Genomic DNA, 15,099 nt, shown 5'->3' with positions numbered 1-15,099 from the left:
GACATGGGCCCGTTCAGAGCATTGGCAGGAAGGCTGGAGAATCATCATCACAGGACACAAGGGAGGGCAAGGCTTAGCTCAGGGTGCCACCTCTGGGCTCGCCATCCTCTGTAGCCACCTCTGATGATCTCAGGGGGCCCTGCTGTCTTTATACAACCCTCTGAGTTCATGGCCCCAGTTAGGCACATCTGCTCACCACACTGAGGCTTGTGACCACTCTTAAATCACATGACTGCACTTAGGTGACCACACTTTAGCAACCAAGAGCGGGGAGGGGGAGGCCCCGCCCCCTTTCTTCGATGTGCCCCTTTCACTTATCTTGAGATTTCCCCCAAACAGGAAGGTATCAGGATGCTGAGTGGCCAAAAATATTAACTGTCCATTACACAAACTCTCATATGCTTAATAGATCTTCCATTAACTGGTTGGCCAGAGATTGGCCACCAGTGTGAATGTACGGTGTCCAAAGCTCACATCACATAATAATCATTAATCTCATGTGCATCATCATCATCGTCATCCTCATCCTCACGATCATACTCATCCCCAGTATCATCCCATGGATGGCCCATGGACTCCCCGACTCTCCTAGGCTGCCGTTTCTCTCCTTTTCCTCACCCCTCAAACATTATCTCCTCCGAATGCAGTTAGCATTAATATGATGGCTAGGTGTGGAGGGCTAGGGGAGGAAGGGAGCAATTGGGGAGATCGTTTTACGAACTATATAGATGTCTAACCAATGTAGTGTATACTTGAAACTAATTTAACTAAATAAATTAACAAACAAACAAAAAACCTTACCTCCTCCTCCTCTCCCTTTCCAGTCATTACCCAGCTCTGTTTCACTGCAGACCGGAAGCAATCACAAGGGGGCATCTGCTTGTTTCTGACACCCATCTACTAATGCACCTGTGCCACATGCTCCACCTTCTCACCTCATACCAGCTGAGGCCAGCCCCTCACTTGTTCAACAGGCCATCCGGCAATTGTCCCCTATCATGTCATTATTAATTGTTCTCTTTCTAACAGATCTTTCTCATTATCATGCAAATAGGCTATGATAATTTCCAGCTTAGAAAAAAAATTCCCTTGAGCCCGCTTAATTGGAATTGGTTTAAAACTAGCAGCTATCCTGTTTCTTTCTTCCCCTTTACAGAAAAACTCCTCTAAATAGTTTACTGTACTCTCTATTTATTCTCCTCCTACAGTTTTAAACCAATTCCAATTAAGCTTTCATCCCTATCACTCCACTTAAGCAGTTCTTATCGAGATCACCAATGACCTTCAGATGGCTAATTTCGATGGCCAGTTCTAATTCTTCAGGTTATTTTTAACTGTCTTTCACGTTTGACAAAATCGATTGCTCCTTCCTTGAAACATGTCTTCTGTGGCCACTTAGATACCCTCTCTCTTGGTTTTCCTCCCTTCTCCCTTTTCACTCTGTTTTCTCAGTCTCCTTTGCTGGCCCCTCCTCATCTTCAACTTCTAAGTGCGAGGCCTCTTCTCTACCTACACACATTCCCTAGTGATCATATCTAGTCCACCTCAAATGTATATTTCCAGCCCAGACCCCCTCCTTCAACTCCAGACTGATGCATCCAACTGTCTCAACATCTTTTCTTAAAAATCTAATAGGTACGTGAATTTTCTCTGCTAAACTTTCTATACCCACAGTCTTTCCCTTCCAGTTATTGAATCTAAAATCCCTGGAGCCATCCTTGACCCCTCTCTTTCCCTAACACCCCTCATCCCATCCACGGGCAAAATCTGTTGGCATAACCTTTGAAACATATCCAGAGGATGACCACTTCTCCCCTCCACAACTTCTGCTATGGTCTGGTGGGCGATCCTGTCAAACCTGGATTATTGCAAGAGCTCCCTAACCAGGTTTCCTGCTTCCCCGCTGACCACGCACTCCACAGACCATTCACATCATAGCCAGTGTGAGCCTTTAAATACAGAAGTCAGGTCACACAACTCCTCCACTCAGAGCCCGGCAGGGGCTCCATCTCAAAGTCAACCCAAGGTCCTTCAGACGGCCCAGCAAAGCACTACGTGATCTGCTTGCTCCCACTGCCGTCACCGCCCTAAGCCCATTTCCTTCCACTCTCCTTCCCGTTCACTCCTCTCAGCCACACTGGCTTCCTTGCCAGTCCTTGAACATGCCAGGCATGACTTTTCCTTTGCTTGTTCCCAGATATCTTTTTATCTCATTCCCTTTCTTCCTTCAAGTTTCTGCCAAGAGGTCACCTCATCATTGAGGCTTCCCTGACCACCCTACTTAAAATTGCAACCTACTCTCTCCCTCCAGATCTGGCTCTCTCTCTCCTTTGTATGTTATCTCCATAGTTCTCGTCACAGTCTGACCTGCGTGTTTACTTCTTTGTGTCTGTGATTTCTGTCTCCTTGAAGCTAAGACTCTACGAAGACAGAATTCTATTTTGTTAATCTGCTCTTTCTCTAGCACATAGAGTAGTAGCGATGAACAGGTAGGAGGTGCTCAAAATAATTGAATGAATTAACGTCTCACCAGATTCCGTGTCTAGCTTATGAAATGTCCTAATTTTCTAAGTTCGATGTACAGAATTTCATGTGAGCCACAGACCAGCCTAGTGAATCCTCCTGTGCTTAGATGAAGAAACTGAGGCTTATGGGAGCTGATTGCTCAAGGACGCGTGGCTGGTTCATGGGCTTCTTGGAACTTGCAGTTCTAATTCTGGTGGAGCTTCTGCCCGCTACCCTCAGCTACCTCGTGATGGCTCATGTTATATCAGTGAAAGCTGAAAGCTTCAGGGCATTAATTGCTGTTTATTTTGCATTGCAGCATTGATGAGAAAACCCCATATCTAGCTTTGGGGGCTGTGAAGAATATCTCCCTGAATATCTCCATCTCCAACCTCGGGGACGATGCCTATGATGCCAATGTGTCCTTCAACGTTTCCCGAGAGCTCTTCTTTATCAACATGTGGCAGAAGGTAAGAAGGGTACCCCCAAAAGGGAGCTTTTGTTCCATCTAGTGCATTTGCTGACTTTCATCTTAGCTTGGGCTATGCAGTGATTCTGCAAAGACTATTTTGTTATGTGGAGCGTCATTTGGAACTCTTCGAATTTTTTTCCTCCTGGACTTAGAAAGTCTGTTGGTACAGCCAAAGAAGAAACCGTAAATACCTGCAGAGCATCAGAGTAGCACTGGTATCTTACATTGTCTCCTATCCCTTCTCTTTTGTGAAACCCTCTCCCTACAGTTTTAGGGCCCCTTCTCCGAGATAATATAATCACTGTCTCCAGCACACACGTGTTCCGGAGAGTTCCAGTTTTACGTCAGTAGTTGTGAAAAACAAGATAAGAGATGAGGACAGATTGCTGTTTATTACAGTTGTTATCACCAGTGATGCACTCGATGTTTTCTATTAGAGGGTCATGTACATCAGCCTGTGCTTTGGCGTATTTATTTATCCCTGACATATTTGAATGAATTGAGGAAATTAAATTATTTCCATGAGTTGAGTGGATTTTTTAGAGCGAATTAATTTATGTGAATGAATTGAAGTTTAAGTAGCGTGACTCAGGGTAATCCACCTCAATGAACCAACCACCTTGGGAAGAAAGAGCAGGCTTCCTCAGCAGACAGCGGGAAGAGCAAGCGATTTAAGCAGACCTCATTCTACCCCGTGGTTGCTCTAATTGTTGACAACTGTTCTGATGGGGATTTTTGCAGCTTTTTATAATGTCTACAGCCTCAAACTCCAGTGCCTTGATGTCTGAATGGTTAAAACGGAACCAAAATTACTTTCTGAGGAAAACTGTTGCCCTGCCCACAGATGACCACTGGGTGTACCTTTGAACCAGTGGGCAGCCTTATTTCTATTCAGGCCCATATCCTGCCAGACTCAATAGGTTTGGCAGGATTGTGCCAACCTTATCCAGCTTAGGGGGCAGCTGAAGCATATAGAGCCATCTAGAATGGCAGTGTTCTAAGAACTTTCTAAGAGGTCATCTCAAACTCTCTGCTGCTTAGTAGTTTTTAGGAGCTTCAGGGTTGGGGGAGGCCCCAAAAGTAATCAAGAAGGAGGCGAGAAGGGCATGCTTGCCTTCCACCTTCTACCTGCTAAAACTTGTCCCTGGTTTAAGCCCTGTCCAGAGAGAACCAAGTATCTGCAGGGTTCCGGTATCTCTGGCTATGCACAGAATCTCTTTTACAGAATTTCCTGCGCTGTGATGCCATCTTCCTAGAGGGGTGGGGGTGGGGAGGAAGAGGGGAGAAGAATTTACTCAGGGACCGGACCTGTGAAACTCATCTCTATGGTAACTGAAAGGATGCGGTTGTGATCAGGTCATTACATTGCACAGATTGCTCTCCCTTAGGACCCATCGGAGAAATTTCTCTCTGGTCTCAAAATTAGGAATAGCTATGCCTTTTCTGAACACTTTGGCTTTTTTTATTTTTACCTGTGGGCCCAGTCATCCTTGTGACTAGGCTTTGTTCTTTCTGTTTGCTAGAACATTCAGAGCTGGCCCTACTCTCGGTATATAGGACATGGTAGTATTATTTCATAAATTAAATAGCTTCCTATATCTTTACTTCCCTTTGCCATGTTTTTCTTTTTAGCTTGGAGTCTACATCATATTCTATCATAGGATATACTACGGATTACCTATAAATTCCTTTTATTAGATACTTATTTCCAGTTTTGTTCTCTTTTAAATGATATAGTGATGAATGCCTGTATGAGCAAATGGTTATATCCTTAGTTTTACAACTATTTGGGGGATGGGAAATAGCATTTATAGACCATCTACTATACACCAGGGACTTTGCATACATTTTCCCATCCCCTACTTTCTGCATGTGATCTGGGGCATCTGCTTTATTGGAGGAGTGCTCCAGAAGAAAAGAAGTGAGGGAACCAGGATGGGGCAGGGAAAGGGCTGAGTAACGGGGTGCTGTCCTAAAAGCTAGCCTTGGTCTGATTTATAGAGTGGAAAGAGGTGGAGGGGTGCTCAGAGCACAAATCACTCGGCAGAATTGTCCCCTTTCGAAGTGATGGCGAGCATCACTGCCACCCCTCTATCATCCCTGACCACTGTGCGTGTATGAGGGCAGAGGGTGGTGAGTAGCCTCCCAGGCATCTGGATGAGGGGGCTCTAGTCAGTCAAGGACAATGCACCTGTAGGACACAGGTAGATCATTAGCCACTGTAGCCAATCATGGGGAAAATGAAATCATATCATTTTTATCTCTTTGACATTGAATTTCAACAATCTTTAAAACTTTTGGCATAGGGAATCCTAGGTTACACTCTGGTAGAAAGTTGACTAGGTATCAAGGGCTTTCATGATGTGGTGAGCATTAGTGTGAGAAAGGTGGCTAGGCACAGAGGCATCGCATAGCTGCTGTGGAGGCGGGACAAACTGGAAAAGCAGATAGGCACAATGACTTTCAACGTGGCAGGAAAAGGTAAAGAAACAAAAATTCCCCTCTACAACTGCAACTGGGGATGTAAATGGCATCGCTCAGTCCCGAGCAAGATTCTAACAGCACCAGGTGGGCACTGAAGGGGAACCAAGAAAGCCTACCCACCCTATACAGATGGGCCCGACAAAAAGATTCTAACACATAAACTAAGAAAAGTAAAACTCAAGATACAGAGGGAAAGCATACCTATTAAAAAGGTTGTTAACAGAAAACAAAAGCGAATTTTACAGAGCATTCATTTGTGTCTTTGATGAAAGTCAAGGAAAAATGAGCACATCAGAAGATCAGATAGTAGAACAATGGGCTGGAATGAAAATGGCGTGGGCTGTGAGGGAAGCAAAAATAGTGGTCATGGATGAGATGAGGAAATATCGTAATGAAACCAAGAAAGCAGTGGCAGAATTAAAATAGGTGTTATAATCAGGAAAGCAGAATTGGCAGTGTGGAAAGTCGATTCCTTGAGGTACAGGGCATATTTAAGAAAATTTCTAAGAATTCAGAGAAAAAGAACATAGCAATGAGGAAAGACGACAGTGAAGACTGCTGATGTGGAAGATGGCGACTGGAGAATCAGCAAAGAGAAATGGTTCCAGAACGGTTGGAATAGAAGGCCTGAGCAGAGAATGATCTCCGTTTTCTTGAATAGGTGTGCAAATACCAGGCAAAAATATCGAGAACAGTTTAATGTCTGCACATAGCTTCACGAAAGGTTTAATTTTAAAGATATGAAAATGGTACTACTAATACCTAATAGAAAACAAAGAAACTGGTTTTCTGCAGACTTATTTTCTGTAACATTAATATCAAAAAGTTAAAATATGTTCCATTGTGAATTAAGGATTCTATACCCAGCCAACTCACCCTCCATTGTGAAGGCAAAATAAAGATATCTTCGTGTATATGAGAATCTATTGAGTCTGTTAACTCTCCTAGTTTGGATTCCCCACAAAAGCAGACCCTGACACAATGATGTAGGTGCAAGTAGTTTATTTAGGGAGTGATGTCAGGAGGCAATGTGTGGAAGTGGTGAGTTTGGACAGAGAAGGGATGTGAGATAGGGAAGTATGCATGGATGAGCAGGTGGCCGCTGTGGGGAACTCGGGCTTTGTTCCATTGTAGGTCTTCAGACAGATCCTGTGGAACACATCTCAGAGTCATTCCCCTGAGGGGTGAGGAAGCTGCCGGAGGATTTATCTACCAACTCCTGGCGCTCATCCACAGAGATCACTCCAAGGACCTTAACTCTCTGGCAGTTCCTGCTTTCTCGGGCAATGAGCCATACTTCCTGGGGTGAGGGAACAACTCGGGCAGAGAGATGCAGGAAGCCTTTGGCCTGGAAGGGGACAGGCTTCTGGTCATCAACCCTCTGGATGGTTCTAGGGAATGTGAGCAAGGCGCCAGCAGCATCTCCTGCAATAACCATGAAAGCTGTAATCACCGTGAAACTATTCGTGAGAAGTAGTTACAGATAAAGCCCTCAAGAATACAGAAGTTGTTGAATAAAAAGTGTGTTAAAGCCAATGAAACATAGACATAAGCAAAAGCAATTTTTACAAATATTTAAAATACTAAGCAAATGTAACAAAATAAGTATTACCACAGTAAATATATAATTTAAAAGGCTAATTAGAAATAAGCATGTAATGTCAGTTATACCATAAAATTTGAAAAGAAATTTAATCTCGTCACCCCTGCTGCTTCACATTCTTCAGAATGGAGTTCAGATTCCTCAGCTGTTCATGAGAGGCCATTCTGAGCCTGGGCCTTCCCGCCTCCCCTCTCCCCCAGCCGCATTGTCCGCCGTCCCCCACATACACACTTGAATCCAGTCATAATTTATTACTGAAGTTGCCTCTACCCAGGAACCCCTTCACCCCCATTTTGTTTAATGAACTGCTCTACCCTCATATCTCAGCCCTGGTGTCACCGAGGCAGGTGCCTTACCCAGCTGCACAGGTGATGCGGGTGGATGGTGGATGGCTATCCTTCTTGTCCAAAGTCACAAAGAAACTCAGGCCCCAGGCTTCCAAGGTCTCCAGTCTTCTCTGTCATCACACAATTAGCAACATATTCGTTTCTGAGGCTGACCAAAAAAATATCTACTGAGATGGATTTTTCTGTCCTAATGCAAGGCTGCTTTCATAGATCTATGCTTATTCCTTCCTTTAAAGGGAAGGCTGCTTATAAAAGTGTGGCATGCACATGGATGACCATCTGCTGACTTCTCTCTCGCTTGTATAAAGCTAACTTGAAAACACTCTATAAAATAGGACTTAATTTGTTAGTGGCTACCCAGCTGGTTGGTTGACTGGCTGGCATGTGCTGTCTGGAGCATAGCACATAATGGTCATGTAATATTTTCCTGTGGATCAGTGAAAGGGACCTCTTAGGGGTGGGGGGAGGGGCACACAGTTAAAAGGAAGAACAGGAAGAATAAAGAAAACACAGTTTGGAGCACCACTGCATCACACAGCTTCAAGGTCATGTTCACGTTGGGCTCTCTGTGAGTGACACCCCCAGAACACACTCCATAGGATTAATGTGGATGGTGCTCCTGAAGTCATACGGGCATGTGGCCCTGGAGTCGACGTGAAGTCTGGTTCTCATTTCTTGCTGCGGTGCGACTTGGCACAAATGGCTTTGGCTCTTCTCGCTTCCATGGAACAGGAATGGGTTTGTTTGGACAGCAGTTATGAAGAACCTACCAAGTGCCAGGGCCAGTACCAGCTCTTAGGGGACACTGAGATAGGTAAGATCAGGTCCCAGCTCCCAGGGAGCTCAAACTCAGTGGGTGAAAGGCATGTCACGAAGCAGTTTAAAGCACAAGATGCCAGTTGCTCTAGAAATGCTGAGAAGTTGCTTCGGAGCACAAATGTGACAAGGTGAAGCAAGTCGTTATTGTAACTGCTGGTCTTTGGTTGGACAAAATCCGTAGATAAAGGCTTAGGGTAGATGGAGGGGCCTCTGAAGAGTTGGCGTCAGCTGATGCCAACATCGCAGGGCTAGGATGGATGGGTGGGATGGGTCCATTTATTTGGGTGGTAAAGGAGAGAGCTAGGCCGGCGGAGGAGTGAAGGCAGAGGAGAGCAAAGGACGGGGAGCAAGAGGGATCCACCAAGAAGGAAAGAGACAAAGGGCCAGTAAAATTCCTGTTGGTGGCTGAGCTCAGAACATTTGGGGAATGCTGATGCCTGCTGTTCTGTGCTGACGTTGCTTGTCAGCTTGGGCTCCCACGCTCATGAAGGTTTCACATGGCCAAGGGAGAGAAGAGCAGAGGGGATGGGTTCATGAGTACGTTTCCATGATATTGGCTATTAGGATGCACAGGAACACAAACGTGGATGGATGTGGACAGCGTAAGCTTCCAGCTAGGTGCGAGAGAGCTCCCAGATGACTTTTGGGCACAAAGGGATGCAGCAGCTTGTCATGGAGTTGCAGACACGGCTGTGCTGGGGGAGAAGGGACCCAGTCTCTTCTCTGCAGTGTGTGTACTATCTTGGTCTGGGCCTCCCAGGTGCTGACCTTGAAGCAAAGAACTGAGGACAATTTAGTTTATTTGGGAGGTGAAGAAAACACTGGCAGGGAGGTGGAGAGATGATATAGGCAGGTGGGTGCGGAGGGGTGCTGAAGAGGGGTGCTGTTAAACCACTACTGCAGTGGGTGATGGGGCTTAATCCCAAGGGGCAAATCTGAGAAACAGAGGGAAATACAAACCTCAGGGGTGAGGGAGCTGGGACATTTATAGCCCCCCAAAGAGTCAATGGTTGAGCCTTCCAGGGGTGTGCATTTCCCACGACTCCAACCTAAGCACCTCAGTTTCTAGGCTTCTAGAAGTTGTAAGGTAGCCTAATAAAACTTCACTAAAGTTTTAAGGTGAGCACTAGTGGTACACACTTCACAGTGTACAGGGGTGGGGCAAGGCAGGTGTTATAAATGGCAGAAGGGGCCAGGTGTGGGACAGGGGGAAGCCGCCGAGACTGGAAGAAAGGAGGAGTCCAGCCTCATCCGCAGAGAGCAGCCAGCTCTCGGCACAGTCGATGGCAGTCAGGTGGGAGTGAAGGCCACTGCTGCCAGATTCCCTAATTTTCAATAAAAGCCAGAAACCCACATTTTTATGTGAAATCTCATGACTTTGGCAGCTAATTAAAATGTTCTTTGAACATTGTACAGGCCAAACAAAACATGTCCACGGACCGTATCCAGCCTATAGGCCACCAATTTGTGACCTCCGGCTTAGCTGTTTTCCATATGTTCTAGTCCCATTCTCTTGCCTGCCTGCCTGCCTGCCTGTTTGTCACATGGATCTGTATTTCTAGGAAACCTGGTCTATCCGCAGCCTTGACTGGGTCTCATGTCTGTCCCTGGGTGGCAGATTAGCTAGCCAAAGAGACTGGAGTTCGAAGGCATCAGGTGTGAGTGTGCATTTGGGGGAAGAAAGGGATTGGAGAGGGTCAACTCAAATGTAGTGTCTATGGAATTTTTAAAGCTAATGATGTTTTGAAAACTATTTTCAGGCTGGAATGTTTGTACTTTGCAACGATCGTGAGAAGCAGCTAAGCTAGAGTTTTTTATGTAGAGGCTCTTAGCAGAGAAGTGAAATGCTTGCTCCACAAGCAGCCGAGGTAGAGAAGGGAGAAAGTGAGGATCTGACCACCATCAGACGCAGAGGCAACACTCCAGCTCTGTCTCTCGCTGGCAGCGTGACCTCAGGCCAAGAGTTTTCTCTCTACACCTCACTTTCCTTCCCTATGAAATGAGATATTCTGAGAATTAAATGAGGCCTACACCAAACTGCTTGTACACGTGAGCACACACTTTATAATTCAGAAATCACATATCGATCACCTACTTCAGACCAAGATTAAATGCCAAAGGGGGGAAGAGGAAAAAGAGCAGGAATATAAGACAAACGTGTAAGTCAGAGGGTATTGACTCTGCCTTTCAAACTAAAAATCAAGACTCATGCTCTTAACAAAAGATTATATGTGTGTGTGCCCACACCTGTGTGCATATGCATTTATACTGCAAAAAATAGAGATAGTGTTAAACTGAACAAATTTTTATATTTAACGTATCGCCTTTAAAAAGATTAAATTACTTGAAAAGTGATATAAAACTGAGTTAATGTAAGTCAGTTAAATAAACGTTTGTGTTAGCTTTTGTGGCTCCTATGTGCTTTTAATTAGGCTTGTTGATTGTTGTTTTCATTTACTTTTTGCTGAAATATTGGAATTTTTGGTTTGGGGATGTGACTTTTTAAATTCCAGGATATGCAATTGTTCAGATATGTGATGCATGCAGCAAATAGTATCAGGGTTTAGAAGATGAGGAGAGTGACATACTCCAAAAGCAGTGGCGGGCCTAAGTCCTGTGTCCTGACGACGGGGCAGAGAGATGACCACCTTAAAGGCCTGCAGGAGTGTGGTGGGCCCTGTGAAGCCTGGCGGAGGGATTCAGATTCCTCATCAGCGATGGGCCATCCATGTTTTGAGTGAGGGTCTAGACTGAGGAAGCAGAAGGAAGGACAGAGGCTGGAGGCATCCAGGAGGAAGAACAAAGAAAGGAAGGAAACAGACCAGGGACGTCAGAGGCGAGATTCCGTCTTGGGGCTGCTGGAGGGAAGAGGCCAGGGAGGAGGGGTAATCATGAATCCGGTGGGGAGGGTCTATCTCCTATAGACCCTCCACTTACAATGCATTTTACAGCCTTCAGAGTACCTTCACATCCATAAGCAACAGAGTTAGCGCTCAGCGTCCATAAGTCACTGAGTTCTGCTGATGAGTTATTGCATGACCTTCTAATCTCCTTGAGAGACCAAGGTGGAGCGATGGGTCGGTCAGATGTCCTTTTATTTCCTCCCATGCCAGGGGCCTAATGTGGGAGGTGTGACAATGTTCGAAATTGCCCGAGGAGTGAGTGCTTCGAGTTCCGAATTAAACTAGGCCTCCAAGGTGGCTTTGGGACGGAAAAGCACCAGGTCAGCTTTGGTGGCTTTCAATGGCTTATTCTTTATGACAAGAGGCATAGAGGGCTTGTGAGTTTGTTTTTCTTGTAAAGTGATTCTTCCAGTGTATGTCTACCCTGACCACAGAAAGGGCAGTCTCCTTCTCAGGAGTTTCTCTCCTCACTTTCAAAGCAAACCGCACAAGATGGCGCCGGGTGATAAAGCCGATCCAGTTTCTACCCTGGATAGAGCTGGAAAGGTAGACATGTATGTGTTTGTGTCCCTTTATATTTGTGGGAGTGCTCCGGCCCGTTCTCAGACAGAAGATTCCATACAGAAGCTGCATCCACACAAAGGAGCAAAATGAATTGGAGTGAGTGGAGCTGGGAAGTCAAACATTGCACATCAGAGTGATTTGCAGGCAGAGGTGGGCGGACCCCATCCTTTATTGTGTAAGCAGATTTCAAACAGCCTTTGCTCCCTCTGCTACAGCTCTCATTCATGGCAGGAACTGATTTTCATTGTGTTCTGCTTTCTCCAGTGTCTCCCGTCAAGTTAATAGTAGCCCCGAGTAAAATGCAACCCTTAGATGTTTATAGTCATCTCAGCTCGGCCATTAAGATGATGAATGAACTTGCTGCTTGCCCTTGTAAGAGAGCCCTGAGGGTGGATATTGATACTCAGAAAATAATAAGTCTCTTCCGCCCCTTTCCTGTTTTTAATCCAATGCACCAAGCCCCCTGGTGACTTTACCTTGAACTTCCTGCCTAATGCCAGGCAGAAAAACCTCACCTGGCTCCCAGCCCATCTGAGGCTCTAACAGCGGCAAGCTCTTTGTCCCACATAGTTGGTCGTCCCCATCCCGCCTGTCAAAGGTAAATCCCACGTTCCCTAGTTCTCCTCAAGAAGACCGAGAGTGGGTAGTAGGGACCATGTACCCCGGCCACGCCAGCTTTGTAGTTTCTCACCTGGATTACCTGTGGCCATGACATTAGCGTTTTCTGGCCCTGCGATCAGGGCAAGCCTAAGCCAGAGAGCAGCTGTGCCTGGGAGAAGGGCTGGGCCCTTCCTGTGGCAGTCAGCGGTAAGGAAGTGGTGGAGAAGCCCAGATGTCCATTCCAGGTCACAACGTGGCCTCAGTGTTGCACGGTGGGGCTCAGTTTTCACATATATGAAAAGCTTCATTTGTGTATTCACTGCATTTGGAAGGAAGGCTACGTTTTGCTTTAGAAATGTCAACAGAGCTGTAGCTACGACAAGGATCAATTAAGAAGGACGTTTCCCAGAGCCGAAGGGCTTGGGCAAATCTATGGTGGGGGAGTTTAGAAAACATGTGTTAAACCTCTGGATTTTTTTTTTTTTCTTCCTAATGAACTGCAAAACAGCAATTTAATAATTTCCTCTTTTAAGGGGAAAATGGGATTCTTGGATTTTAAATCTTTTTCATAAAGCAGCATAACACCTCTTAAAAAAAGAAAGCCATGAAAATGGCCTGCTAAGCTCAGGCAAACAAAAGAAAACTAAAAAAAAAACAAAAAACAAACAAAAAAAAAACAGGAAGAACGTAAGTGTCTTCGGCTGGGTTTCCCTGAAGCGGATGCTGAGATCAGGACTCATGTCAAGTGGTTTATGAAGGATGTGCTCCCCAGGGTGACATGTAGGGAGTGGGGGAGCAGGACAGGGCAGGGAGGTATCTCAGGCAAAGTACCACAGAGGGTGGCCATAGCCCGATCCTGCAGGAGAGCTCTGAATTGTGGATCTTACCTCAGCATCGTCCCATCTCAAGGCCTGGAAGCTGGGCTTTTGTTCTCCCAAGGCCATTTATGGAGGAATAAAAGTCTCAGGCGTTTTCCACTCTGGAGGCGAAGTATGGACAGAGTGACTCCAGTAGCCTGAGGGCAGGCCTCTGAGGAAGATCCATAGGCACTGGCTCCTGGAAGCAAATGCAAATTGAAGCCAGAAGGAGGGCACGTAAAGGGGGTCCGAGGGGTCTAGGTAGACCTCTGAACGGGATTGCTACAGTACAGTTACCATCACCTGAAGGGTATATTACAAGCATATTGACCAAGATCTTTGAGCTCTTGAGGTATTTGTGTGATGTTCTCAGCGTCAGTTGCACACAGGATATTTCTGCCAGCGTCTGAATTAGGGACTTGGCTAACCTAGACGCCCATGGAATTTCACAGAGAACATGAATGCACAGCTATGGCGCATTACAACCCAGCTTGCAAGAGCTGTCATTTCATCCCTCTGAAGCCAGACATATGAATAGTCAAGGCTTCCCTAGCCCCTCTGTTCTGCGATGGCCACTGGCATCCCCAAGGCATCTGAGTATCCCTAGTCAGCCCGTCTTGTTCTTTTAAGCAAGTGGATTAAGCAACTGATTTTAAAAATCATTTAGGAATGTGTTTGACTGCACGTAGCAGAAAAGCCAACTTTTAGCAGCTGATCCCAATGAGATGTGGACTTTTCCTTTGTCATAGTAAATCTCAGATTGAACATTCCAGGACTGGTGAGCAAGTGTGTGATGCAGTAGGAACCCAGTTCCTTCTTCTGTCTCTCTCTTTAGCCTTTCATCATGCATGCTGCTTCCTGGGTTCCACTTCCAACACTGCAGCTGCATTCAGGTAGCAAGAAAGAGAAAGACACAGGCTTGCCCCCTTTGAGAGAGCTTTCTCGAAGCTCCATTCAGCATTTTCCGTGTACATCTCATTGGACTGAATCATGTCACATGGCCACCCCTAGCCACAGGGGAGGCTGGGAGATGTTTTCTTAGCTGGGCACATTGCCACCCCAAACTCAGTCAGGTTGTTACTGGGGGGGAAGGGGCAGCAGCAGAGTCAGCCACAGCAGAAACCTGGGAGAGGTCGTTGATAAGTATATGTCTCTGAGATACACCGCAGAAACAGGGAAGGACAGAGAAGGAATCACAGACAAATAGGCCGATGACCAGCACAGTTACTCTCATTTTCCTTTTGCCGAAGTTCTTTCAGGCTCTGTATTACTGTATTTAGGATCTTTTAAAAGTCGTCATCAAAAACACCTGTTGGGGGAATCGAGTCTGGCCCCCGGGCAGTTGTGAGCCAGCAGGCGATGTGGCCCAAGTGCGTGTGATCAAGTAGTGCCCCGCGAGGCTGCCTCTGCCCTAGATGTCGAACCCTGACAAAGTATAAGGTGACCTTTATCTGTCCATGCATTTCTTATTTTCACAAGACGAAACCATTCCAATGATAATGTCATTGATAATGTGGCCTCCAAAAGAGGTGCCACAGCTCTACATCCAGGCCCATCTGCTCAAGATAGGCCAAGATCCAGTACCTATTCTGATTGTGTGGTATACGGGTTTCCAGACCTTTCTTTACTGTTCTGTTTATTGGTTTCTGTGTTCTCTCTAGTTTGGCATCTTCCTTCTAAAAATGTGGAGCCCACGCCCAAACTGCTATGGAATGAGCCCAGCATAGAAATATTATTGCACCAGGTCTAAAGACCATATTTCTGTTACTGTGGTACCTGCGATACAATTATATTTATTCATGATGCATTTATTCTTTGTTCTGTCTGGTCTTTATGTCATTTATATCCTTACTATTTAAAATACAGTCTGTGGACCAGCAGCATGGCATTTACCTAGGAACTTGTTAGAAATGCAAAATCTCAGACCCGCTGAATCAGGCTCTGT

At 45.8% G+C, this 15,099-nt stretch overlaps 1 protein-coding gene across 1 annotated transcript in view; it reads left to right on the top strand.

Annotated features, from left to right (window-relative positions):
• The window catches only part of ITGA9 (integrin subunit alpha 9), a 295,468-nt gene that overhangs the window by 189,806 nt on the left and 90,563 nt on the right, over positions 1–15,099 (top strand). The window contains exon 18 of the mRNA XM_039843320.1: positions 2,825–2,975. Coding sequence (XP_039699254.1) covers positions 2,825–2,975 — 151 coding nt within the window. The remainder of the gene's footprint in view (positions 1–2,824; positions 2,976–15,099) is intronic.

The sequence above is a fragment of the Pteropus medius genome, unplaced genomic scaffold (genome assembly GCF_902729225.1).
Source record: "Pteropus medius unplaced genomic scaffold, Ma_sr-lr_union100, whole genome shotgun sequence".
Taxonomy (NCBI): domain Eukaryota; kingdom Metazoa; phylum Chordata; class Mammalia; order Chiroptera; family Pteropodidae; genus Pteropus; species Pteropus medius.
This window is presented reverse-complemented; position numbering and strand designations above follow the sequence as displayed.